We start from the raw sequence: 13,255 nt of genomic DNA on the forward strand, positions 1-13,255 counted from the left end.
CCTCCACCGTAACGTTTTCCTTTCTTAAATCAGGATGTCAAATTGAACATGAAGCCGATGAGAGAATTACCAATAGAGGACCAGTGGTGACAAATAAATATATCAATGGTAGCTCCCAGAAACATTACTAGTAACACCCATCAGACAAATTACAGAAATTCAGGAAAGGTTTTGTCTAAATATACATGCACACTGTAATGCAGGCTGTAATGACGTAAATGATAGTCAGGCCTTATATTCACAACCATAGTTCCGATTAACACTGAACTAAACTGATGTAATAACTCCAGTTTTATTTATCCTGTGTGTGAGAACTGATGCAGTCAGAAAATGTGTTTAGTTAAAAGGCATATTTGGATTGAAAGATGTTTTAAGTATGAATTCAGTCTGCTTCCTTAAAAAATAACATAATAAACTATAAGTTTTTGTGTATTTTCTCATTGCTATAAATTGTTTAGTATTATATTACGTTCTTAATAGGAGTTATTTGCTGAGACTTCATATTACAGGCTGTAGATTATCTAGCATGTTTTTTACTGTATTAATTAGAGTAAACAAAAATGGGGGAAAAATGAGTGGATGTTATAAATATAAAATATCACTGATCAACAAATGATGTCTTGTTTGGCCATGGTGATTCTTTTCTTTTTAAAAAACCTTTGGAGGTTTGACATTCATAACCCTGCAGCTTTTATATAGTAATTATTATCAATTTAAGTTAATGACTTATATTATCACTAAAATTATGTCCCTGTTTGCTAAGAATAATTAGGATATAATGCACAGATCACAGATAATAATCAACTTTCTATTAATTGTAGATGAGGACATAATTAATTATTGTTTACTGTGAGCCTATGATTTGGAACTTTCACCCTCAGGCTGAGTTGTGAGATGAGTGAAAATAACTTAAGTAAAAACTTATTACCAGAGTGTAAGTAAAAGATCCTGGTTCACTTAGAAACAAAATGCTTGATCTGTATTACCTGCAGCACCTGTGTCTGTGACATTGTGAACTTACTGCAGCCCTTCACAGATTAAAGACATCATGTAGCAATGCTGAGATAAAGAGACCCAGTACATTCACTGTATCAAATGTAATATCAACCTTTATATCTATGAATGTTAATAATCCTATGGAATGACTAATTGTATGCTGATCTTGTGCATCATTGTGCCGTATTTCTAAAATGCAAAGATTTTTATGCACTCACAGAGTAACGCTTGTGTTTTCCAGGCTCCCAGAGGTACGGATCTCTGACAATGGCCCTTACGAATGTCATGTGGGCATCTATGACCGGGCAACAAGGGAGAAGGTTGTCCTGGCTTCAGGGAATGTTTTTCTTACTGTTATGTGTGAGTACCATTACTTCATTTTGTCCCTAGTTGAAATCCAATGAAATGAAATGAATATTTTCAGTGGTGTGTCACTACAATATTTAAAGTGCCTTTGGTTAAAACAGAATACTTGGGGTGGGACATGGGATTCACATAGAGAAAACTATTCAAAGTTAGCAGGTTGGACAGTATGGCACAGATTTATAAAACTGGATGTGGTGCAGGCCTGCGGGAAAGAGACAGAGCCCTCTTGATCACTCAAAAAAGTGAGGGTTGAAGATTTGTGCGTGGTGCCGGAGGCTTATGTTTTCAAACTGATACTGTTGGTTGGGTATGCTGTTTTCAAGCAGGTAGCGAGAAAAAAATATATTTATGTATTAGATAATGAAAATAGCTTAATTAGCAACTGTATTATTCAGCTAATGCTCTTATCTATAGTGAGCAGTTGAAGCTTTAGTGCCTTCCTTCAGGAATGTGGATGGGCCAGATCTCCACACACCCTGGTTTGATTATTGAAGGGTCTGTTTTATCTACGTGCTCAACTTGCAACATTTTGTCAGTGCACAAAAAATGAGCTGCACACTGATAGGAAAGACTATGCTGGTATAACAACTAATGTTTAATTAATTTGATTGATCAGTTGTCTCTCACCACACTGCTGCAGGTTGAGGTTTTTTGTTAAAATAATGGGAAATGACATGTCACTGGGATAGATGTTGGCTCAAAGACCAGTGATGCTGCAGGCAACAAGTGGATTCATCACCCTGAGCTAATGAATACAAAAGATATTTCACACATAGGTGATTTTATGCAGTATATGTACTTATTTACTTTTTTATTTACAATGGCTACTTTTTCACCCTGCTGCCATCACTGTCTTTAGGAAATGAAGAACTGATGAATATGTTTCCTCAACATTTGGTGCACAGATAGGCCTTAGGCTATTGAACAATTGATTGTATTTCACTGGTGATCTGGATCCACAATGTCTGTCATTACAAGGTTATAGCTTCCTTTAACTGTGAACGTAGCAGAAGGAGATTTGATTCCAAATCCTGAGGGTAATTTAGCAGGGTCAAGAAACTGATACAACTGAAAATTGAAGGTGATAGGAAAGATGTGATTTTCGTGTAACAGCAACTGCTGAAACTTTTCAGCATTGGCCGAGGTCTGTCTTAGTGCTCTCTACAGGATTTACATTAATTACGCTCTGTTCTTCTGTCATATCTACAGTGGTCTTCAGAATATATTCAGACTCCTTCGCTTATTCCAAACTTTTATATGTGTTGCACATATAATTGTGAAGGAATAAATTTTCATCATTTTTGCCCCATCAGTCTACATGCAGTAACACTTTATGGCAATAATATGTTCTTAGAAGTTTTAGCGAATTTTCAAAGATCACAAATTTAAGTGTTTCATTTAAAAAAGTATTTTGTACTTGTACTGAAGCCTCTTTAGCAGCAATTACAACTTCAGGTCTTCTCAAGTGAGGCCCTACAAGCTTTCAACACCTGGATTTGAGTAGTTCATCCTATTCTTCCTGGCAGATCCTCTCATGCTTCATCACATTTGATGGGAAGCATGTGAGCTGCCATGTCTCTCCACAGATGTTCTATGGGGCTTAAGCCTGGGATTTGGCTGGGCCACTCAAGGACAGTCAAAGACTTCGTCTGACCTGAAGCCACTCCAGCGCTGTCTTGTCTGTATGGGTTCGGTCATTGTCATGCTGAAAGACAAACCGTCACCCCAATTTTAAATCTCAGGTTTTCTTTAAGGACCTCTTTAGCTGTATTCATCCTTCCCTCACGTCTGACCAGTCCCCCTCTCCCTGTCACCACCATGCTTCACTGTAGAGTATCAGCAATGAGCAGTTCCCTGTTTTCACCAGACACAATGCTTGGTGTTCTGATGCAGTGTGAATTATGGGATCTTGAACAATGTGGAGGCCTACAGAAAATACTAAAATTACTTTTGGAAATGAAAGTTTTTTGATTTGAAATAAATTTGCAAACAATTCTAAAACATGTTTTCACTTTGTAATGATTGGTTGTGGAGTGTAGACTGACGTACAAATGGGCAAATGTAATCAATTTAGGTCTGTGTGTCCTATTGATCATAATGATTGAATGCATATTTGCTTTACTTTACATTACTTAATCTTACTTATTTTACTTCATTTTACTTATTGTCTCTGTAATACTACTGTTATTATTGTTTCTATGATACTTCAATCAGTCACTAGACGAGGTTGCGTGCCTGTAGCCTATTGCTCAGTCTGTGCTGTAATTATTGTATTGTAGACCCCTCTAACGACAGCTGCTTCGTTTCTCTCTGATGTATCAATTCCAGCAAAGACATGCTGTTCTCCATGTGGTTCAATGGCTAATTAGCAGTGGTGACATTTTTTAGTAGAATACCAGAGAGAGACAATGTGGGACAATATTACTCCGTTATCACATTTTTCTGCTTCTAAGATATTGTTTAGGCTTTTAATCTCTTTTTTTTTTTTTTTTTAACAGACATTTATTTCCTTCTAAACTAAGCCGTTGACCTTCTGTTCTGCTCTTTTTGATGTCCAGTCTCATGCCTCTGCTCCCCACACTGAAGTAAAAAGACTTTAGTGAAAGACTTTATCAGTGGGTGGGGACTTAACTATTTCTTGTTTCAGTGCTGGGTGGGAAGCAGTGAATTATGTAGTGGTGGGATAGTTGGAGCACCCTAACTCAGCTGGGTCCTAAATCACCACTCCACAAGAGAGGAAGAAGAATGGCCTCTGGCATTGTGGCTAATTGCCGTCTAAACTGAAACAGAATTATTCATAACCTATTAGTGTGTCAAGTTCAGTGGGAAGTAAAGAAAAAAGTAGAGAGGAGAAAGAAAGAAAATGAGAGAAAAAAAGTTAATTAATAGGAAGCAGTACATGGAGAGTATTTTAATTTTTTAAAGGGCTTCATAAATAAGAATTATCATTTTAATGAATCCCCTGCCAAGAAATTCAATCATCCAGTTTTAAAAGGCTAAACCCTGAACTCCTGCCACCTCCACTACTGTCCTTCACTCTCTGAAAGTTTGCAAAGTCTTAGCTTTTCTTCTTACAGTGCATAAGCATACATTGACTTACCTGAAGAGTCTCTGTGCTCTGTTCCATTTGTTATCATTATTATTAGTATTAGCATTAGTATTATTTGTCTGGGGGATGTCCCATATCTTGTTGACAACTGCGGTGACAATCGTTTATCCTGATAATGAGGAACATGAATAGGACGCTGTACCAACACATCCCCCTAACTAGGCCATTTTATTATGCACTGTGCTGCTACAGTTTGCTCCTTAACCTCAATGACTTGTTACGGTCCTCTGTGCCTATAAATGTAATTTACTGATGCATTACTCTATGATAATTTATGATGAGGCACTCTGTTGTTATCAAAGTTCAAAATCAACATCTGAACTGAAAGGTTATGGATGAGAAGTTCAGTGTGAGAAAATGCTGAGATAAACTGACAGTCAGAATCCTTATTAGGCTATTAGGTTTAATGTCAAAGCATTCTTAGTCTCAGTATGCAGAGAATACACTGAACAAGCTGTAAATATCCACCGGGTTGAGAACTGACAATGTAGTAGAGCTTGACTTTTTGACCTCTTTCCTCTCTGTCAAAGTTTCTTTGAAAAGGGCTCAACTGCAGATCAGAAACCTTGATATGCTGGTCATGTTTCCAAAAACTCCACAGAAATTAAAACAAAAACTGTACAGTTTTTCAAATGGAAGGTCTTAGTACATTATATTCATGGAAAAAGTTCAGAAGGCTTCAGTATTTCGCTCAACATCCTTTGGTTAAGTTTGCAAATATGTCTTACAAATTGTAACTTTATGGTCAAGTTCATACAAATATATTTTATGTGCAACATTACCAGTCTGCTTGGAGCAACATTGATAAATGATACTGTGGAAGCACATCATGGACATAATAGTTTAAATTCTATAATAAAATTTTTCAACCTTTCAGTTTTGAAATCAAATGAATGCTGTGCTAAATTTATTTTATTGAAATAGTTTTGACTTTGAAACATTTTTCTGAATTTAATTGGTCTGACATTAAGACCTGCACCGTCATACAATCAAGCTTGAACAGAAGCATGAATGTACTAAGGATAACCAGATACTGAAGCAGCTTCAGCTGTGTAGCAAAGTTCAGAACTTGATAGTCCTTCAGCTTTAAGTACTGTTTTACTTCAACCAGAGCAATATTAATGTCTGTGCAAGACACTTTGAGTGCTTGAGTTCACTCAAGCAAATTATGAAAATAATTATGGGGCACTTTATCTTTATCTTTAGCTTTTATACCTTTACAGAGTCACGTTTTGCTGATCATTTAATTTGTGAGGTAGCTATTTATGAAGTAAACAGACAGCTTGGCATTTTGGAGCACAAAATATGTGATGTTATTACAGTGCAATACATTCAGCATATTGTGATTTCAACACTTAAAGGGATATACATCTAACCTGTCACCAATCACGTAAAATAGATATTTCATTCTGCAAACAGTGACATATCCATCCCTGTAAAGCTAAGGTCATAATTTCAGGCTCTGGTGGGTGAAAGAAATCAATACCTCTTTTCCCAGTGGTAGAGATAGAGTCATTATTTGTTATTACCCAAAGTGATTCCTATGCGACATTCCAAAGATTACAAGGAGAGGTTATTTGTCTCTTCAGAACAGTCTGACCTTGAAAAGCCAGGTCCCGGTTGAGCTGTGCATAGTGTGCGAGACAGCTAAGGGTGTGGTGTTGTCTGTATCAGGTGAGTGTTGGGTTGCGACTCCTTTGCTGAATGTAGAACATCCTAATTTTCTTTGTGTTTGAACATCATGTCACGTAATTCAGAAATCCTTTCCTCTAACCTTCGGTAAAGCGTGAGGGTGTAATTTAAAGGATACCCTTCATGAGGCGGCAGGGCTGGTATTTATAACCCCTAGAAACAGAGATGAGCACTAAGGTGTAGAGGGACTAATTACCTTCTCATCCCATAAAACTGGGATTCGCTTCAATAATGGATGCCCAACTTTAATTAAGCGCTGTGTATATTTAGGCGCTCGTTTATAAATGGGTGGGATTAATGGCATACAAGCCAAGCCCAACTACAGCAACGCCTGCAGACACAGCAGTTTGGTGTACTAGTAGGAAGAGCTCAGGGACTGTGTGTGACTGTATGCATGCAAGTTTGCGTGCTTGTGTGTGAAGAGGCTTGTTTGGTTGGCAGAGTTTGATGGATTGCTACGGAGCGGCTGTTCCCTCTGTGTCCTGTACTTGTTCGGGAAGTGAAGAGAACATCTTGGCCAGAATCGACTCAGACAGTGGCCTAATTCTCCGCTCTCAGATAGGATGCCAATTTTGTCAGATTCATCAGTTGTATCCTGAAGTGTTTGCCATATTGTCTTTTAGCATGCCTCGGGTCACCATGGGGGATTGTTTGAGAGTTCTTGATATGATTCTCGATTACTCTCTCATTCCTCCTCGGTGTCACCTTCCTGCTCATCACACTTAATGTCCTGCAGCGTGTTATCATCAGTTGATTTTTTTGTGGAAAAAAATGTTTTATGCAGGAGTCCAACAACAATCTCTCCTTCATTTTGTGACAAGATAGTGCATCAGCTGTTTTTCACATAGAGTAAAGCTTATCTGATTTCAACAAGTCCTCCAGCCTAAACAGCAATATATTTTGTTTGTCCTATTTTAGAAATCGACTCACAGGACCCTTCCAGCAGCACACTTACCAGACGTTTATCATCACAACAAAGCCATATGCTCTGTACGACTGTTCCACTGTTTGACACATCGTCATCATAGAAACAATCTCAAACACACAGTTATATATTTGGCTCCATCACAGTTTCATTATATTTATGCGTAAAAACAGTTTGGTAGGGTTGAGGACCAAACTACTTGTTTCAGTCTGGAAAAAGCATGGATGGACAGTCATAGATCGAAAACACAGCATCTCACATTAGAATCAAGCATCTGTGTTTTTGGAGCCATCCATCTGCTCTTGTGTGGCTCCTTGCCACTTCTTCTATGGCCATTCGGTTTTTGCTGACTGGCAGCACCTTACAGCAACAATAAAACATGTTGGCTTGGACCCCATTGGAGGAAGAAAGAATGAAATTAATTCAAAGAGGAGATTAATTATTAAATACCTGTCTTTGAGCTAAGCTCTGGGGTGATAATTGAGGCAAAAATAAACAACCCATGGGCTTCCTCAAAGATTCTTTGCCCAACATTGTAGTCTGTGCATCCCTTCCATGTTAAAGAATCTGACTTTTTTTTTTTTTGTCTTCCTTCTATGCTATCAAGCTTTGTCAGAAATATTTGTTTTCCTTTTGTGAAATGTTTTTTTTTTCAAAACCTGCTAAAGAGTAAGATCTTTGATCAATTTAAAAGCAGAATTCTAAAAAATCTGTTATTGCCATCTTTCTGCCACTTTACTCCAACCGGGTTGTGGCATAAACTTATATTTCCAGTCATACTATATCTCATTTGAGGCTGTAAGCTATTTTACTCTCTAGCTCATTCAGTGCCTCATTCAGTTGATTCTCACCAGACACTCATCAGCAGGCAGCCATTGCGCGCCAAGGCTGTAGCCTCATAAGTAAGCCTGTTTTTATACCCAGAGATTTCACAGAGCAAAGAAAAACAAGCACTGGATGGTTGCATCACATCGCCTGCTTGTATTTTGTCCACTAAAAAACTACAGGAGCCAACACTTTGGTCTGAAATATTGTTTATCAGCTAAGACCTAGTTTTACTGTGTCCACACAATTTATGTACATATTTAGTTTTCATTTGTATGCAAGGTAGGATATAGCAGTAAAGACTGGCAAAGTGTAGCAACCGTCAAAAATATTCACAGATTGCTTCCAAATCCTCGGCTGACGTCAAAGTGAACAAAACCTCTGACTAACAGTGCCACAGTTTTATGTACTGTAAGTTTCTGATGTTGTTGAACATCAAAAAAAAAAAAAAAAGACAATAAAAGACAGTAAAATGAGTCATTGCCATGTGTACTAATTTCAGAAACAATTCAGGCACATCAGTGAAACGATCATTTTCCGCAGGCAGCTTGGCACTAAGTTTGGCTTCTCAGTTTAAATGTAGGCATGTCCTGAGTCAACCCTGCTACTTCCCCACCATATGGCACTATAAGTTCAAGAGCAAACATTAGGCCTGTGCTGAGTGCATCAGGCTACTGCAATGAGCAAATGCCATTTTCATCTGTGTGGCATCAACAGATATTTATTGCACCCTGTAATACACAGCATCTCCTGTCTGTCCTGCATTAACTGTCCCTCCCCTGATACGTAATTCTAGTCATGGCAAAGCGGCAACAGTGGAGGACACCATGCTACGATCTTTGTGTGCAGGGCAGTATTTCTCTTCCATACATACTGTTATGCCTGATGGAGAATGAGGTATCACTTGAAGTCAATGAGTCACATCAAATAATGGTCAAGTCAAGGTTGTTACATGCATAAACTCAAGTTGTAGAGGTGTCAGTTACACAGAGATGGTGTTTTCAACTAGAAGAAACTTTGAGCAAATCAGCATTTTTTCAAAGCACCACACTAAAACACAGAAGTATACATCTTCAAATAGTTCCAAAACTCTTTAAAACATCACTTTAGAATAACCTTGTGATGTCTTTCATGATGCAGCCCTTTATTGTTTCCTTGTGTTGCCTTCCTTCCTTCATCCTAAGACAGGCGTTTCTGATATCGAACACTGTGCCTCCCCTGATGTCTCCTTGTGGTTCTCTGTATGCTGTGAAGTGTAGGTTTCATTCCTTGTGGCAGAGGCTCCCACATTCCCTTCACTCCGCCTCACTAAGGATGTCTTCATCACTTGCTGCGCTCTGCTCCCCACCAAGGTCCCTCCTTTTGAGCGTGGATGACTGAGGAGGCGACAGAGGAGAAACAGCTTCGCCTCCCCAGAGACACACCACTGATTGTACCAAAGGATGAGAAAACCTCTTTGTCTCTCTACGTTTTACCTCAATATCACCTTGCTTGATAAGCCTCCTTTCCTACAAAGTGATACCATAAAAATAGTTTCTAGCGTCACAGGTTGTTTTGAGCAAGTTTGACAAAACTTATGAGACAATGTTATCTTTTTTCTTTGTAAAGGAATCCCTTTATTCTCTTAAGAAGGTTATGTGTTGTATTTTAACTTTAATTAACTTATAACCCAAGAGCAATTGTAACTTGAAAATGGTCAACTGAAGTCAGACTGGCTATAAATAGGCAGAATGGCTTCCTAGTCTCAATACCAGATCTGTTACTCCTGCATATTTACTGTGGAGTAAGTATGTGATTTATCTTTCTCTTGGCCCAGCGTGACTGATAATTACACCCAATACTTTTTCGTAACTACAGTAAAACGCATAGATGTGAGATTCCCTGTCTCTTATTTATAACCTATTTGCTTTCCACTCATATATTTACACCCACAGTCTGCCTCCCATATGTTTTCTATGAAATTATTTCAGCATGTTAACTCCCTTAAACCTGTTTCATAGCATAGCTCACCAGATCTCTCATCACAGGATCTATCAAGGGCCCAAAAAACACAAAACATATGCGTTTTTCATTTCGTTTAAACTTTCACAACATATTGACAAGAAAAGAGAATGATGACATTTTCTGCCCAGATACTTCATTTATACTATTTTGAAGATAAATCCAATTCACCACGTAGTTGAATGCTACAGAAGAGAATTGAATACAATACCTATCTTGATCAGTGCAGTGTGACTACTGCTGTGATTGTTTGTTTACACACTGTATTGTGTTCTATCTGCTTTTAAGAATATAGAAGCTACATTGTGTCCCTAAATTTACAATTACATTACCTCTAAATGTTGGTCTCTGCAGATATTGTGTTTTAAAAAAAAAAAAACCATTCTGTTATGTGAGTCCTCTTGTGTAATTAAATATTATTAAATAGATTATTCTTTTATGTTGTCATGTTAGGTATAAGCATCACTCACACAGACAGGGTTTGTGAATGTTATTTAGTTTAGTTGATCTCTTCAGTGTCACACTTCAAGGGTGGAAAGGGACTGATATTTCCAAAAGTGGCAGTGAGTACCTTTTACCGTGGTCTTAGTGCTTTGAGATTTGACACTCATCTTTGCTGCAGCACAAAGGACTGTGAGACAGGCGATAAATTTATGGGGAAAGAAGAAATACAGGTTTAGGAGCCCCTGAAAGCAGCCTGTGGGTATGGATCAAATGGATTTCTTCTGTGTGCTCATTTTTCTAAACTTGAATAGGAATCAGAGGAGGGGAAGCTGTTGGAGAAAACTGAAATGGGAACTTCATATTATATTATTCTGTCTCGCCAAAATTAATCAAATTAGCTGTAGGTAGTAGTGTTGCATGGTATATCGATACTAGAGAAGTAGCACAATACCATGATGTTAAAAACACTACTATGCATTGTTTTATAAGTGTTGGACAATTTTAATAACAGCTATATATCCCCAAGTTACAGTACGTTGCTGTGCGACAGCGGGCAATGCTTTGTGTGTGTGTGTGTGTCTGTGTGTGTGCGTGTGTGTGTGTGTGTGTGCGTGCAGTGCTCTGCTTTCACTCCAGGCAGAGTGGGCATGTCAGCTGTTTTATTTTCTTCCTCACTGTAAGCTGCAGGCAGTGTTCACTGGATGCAAATACAACTGTCTCCGGCTCGTTAAAAAAGCAGACACAAAGTGAAATAAAGCAGTGTTTCACTTATATGGCCAACAGAGCCCCTCGCAGGCAGACGTGCCAACTTGTATAAGTAACTTAAAGAGACACAGTTTAGCAATTAGCAAATGTGCTAACATATGCCGAGTCAAAACAGTGTGATTTATTTTTTGCCAGTGCAAACTTTTTCACAAGGAAGCTGTCTAATTTAATGTTATCTTTTTAACTGTTAACTTAAGTAACATAATTCAGTCTTGTTGTTTCATGGCCTACTTTGACACTGTCCATAGCTCTGACATTCTCAAAATATTTTTTCTTTGTTTTGTGTTTGTTAGGTTCCATATTCTGTCGTCTTTAATCCCCTTACTTTCCCTGATGGTTTAGTTTCTTGTTGTGGTATCGTTTCAGTATTGGTTCATAATCAATTCATAATTTTGGTATCATGACAACACTAATAGGCAGGTTAGCCTGTATTAATTGTATAAATGTTTGACCTCAAACAGTGCTGCTGGAGTCAACAGATTTTCAGTGTTATTTTTGGAGGAATTCAACAAAGTTGCTTTATGATGTTCAATTTAAAGAGTAGTGTATTAGAGCCTAATCCTGCTAATGAAGACATTGGAATATAACGCATAAAGAGAAAGAGATCCATGGTCAACTTTATCTCAATAGACCTTGTTGAACTCCTGAGAGATAAGTGTTGCAGGCTTAATTGCTAATATACAAGCATTCTAAAAATAATGTAATTAAGATTGAGGAACCTACGTAATTAGGTATTTCAAGGGCAAAAACCAAAACTGAGGTTGATTAAATATAGAAATCAAAGTGAAAGCTTGTCAAATGTGTTTGCTTTGCAAGGTTCCAGCCAGATGATCCTGCTTCATTTTAGGAATTAACCACAAATTGGTGCACTCTAACTCTACTTTCATTCTTCTACTTCTCGTCCTCTTATTTTAGTAACAGTAATTGCACCATTGGGAACTCTTTCACAAACATTTTGGATTCTTGAGGCAAAAGATATTCACTAGAGGTTTTTTTTATAGGGATATACAACATATTCTCATGTGACAAATTTGTAGGTCCATTAATCGAAATTCTGCAGTTAAATCCCAAGACAGAATAAGTAATGTTTTATTTTGCTGCTGTCACCTTCACACCAGAACTGTCATATATGCTGCTACACGTTGATGGCATGCAAGTAAATTTGTACTTGTTATATGAAGCGATGAACTGTAGATAGGGGAATAAAGTATGCTCAGAACCACTGTATCACAAGAGCAGCTTGGCTGATATACTTATAGTAGCTCTGCTGGAAGGAGGATAGACTGTTTATGGAAATGTAGTCACAGTCCATATTTTTTTAACATATTTACTACACTGCTACACCGTGTGCTTCAGATACAAGAAAGCTGCTCCAATACTGTGGCAAACTGAATTTAATTGCCTGCTGTTTCAACCCCACTAGGCTTCACAGTCACTGTCACAGCACACCAGGGAGCAATGTAACGGAGGCAAATCAATAGTCAATTTAAAAATGTATATTCTGTAATATTTTTAAAGGAAGCAAGCAAAAGGACACAGCAGTCAAAGTCTGAGTATTGAAGGCGATTCGTGTTCATACAGAACTAAGATCAAATAAGCTCACCTGCCAAAGAGGCTGGTAGAATTGACACAGCGCCTGCCAATTTTTAGCCCATATTTGGCTGGTTGGTGAATGTTAATTTCAAGCCCTAGTGCCATGACATGTGGCACTGGCATGGGCTGTAGTGGGGGGCAGGTGTTGTCTGTGTGGGAGCATAAAGATCTAAAATATTGTTCCAAAATGAAACATTCAGCCACTGAAGAGGGTAATACCTGATTGCACAAAAGAAGAAGGTTACCGCACTTAAGAAAAAAAGCAAAGGAAATCAGCAGGAAGCTTGTGGCACAGTATTGCTTTGATTTGTAGGTTCTTTTAAACAGTGTGGTTCCACAATGTTCAAAATAATGATAATAATAATAATTATAGCCACTCTTTACGGGGTAACAAAAAGACAAAATGAAGACTGAAAAGGTAAAAACCATTGAAATTCTACTCTAGACAAGGTTCTATAACGAGAATTCAGCTTCACTGTACATTGCAATTAGATCTGGGGATTCTACAGCTCTGTTTTGGAGCAGGGGCAAGTATTTAT

General features: G+C 38.0%; 1 protein-coding gene across 1 annotated transcript in view; it reads left to right on the forward strand.

The window, feature by feature from the left end:
* The window catches only part of igsf21a (immunoglobin superfamily, member 21a), a 150,240-nt gene that overhangs the window by 90,130 nt on the left and 46,855 nt on the right, over positions 1-13,255 (forward strand). Inside the window, exon 5 of the mRNA XM_026307456.1 lies at positions 1,238-1,356. Within this exon, the coding sequence (XP_026163241.1) occupies positions 1,238-1,356 (119 nt within the window). The remainder of the gene's footprint in view (positions 1-1,237; positions 1,357-13,255) is intronic.

The sequence above is a fragment of the Mastacembelus armatus genome, chromosome 5 (assembly GCF_900324485.2).
Source record: "Mastacembelus armatus chromosome 5, fMasArm1.2, whole genome shotgun sequence".
NCBI classification, from domain to species: domain Eukaryota; kingdom Metazoa; phylum Chordata; class Actinopteri; order Synbranchiformes; family Mastacembelidae; genus Mastacembelus; species Mastacembelus armatus.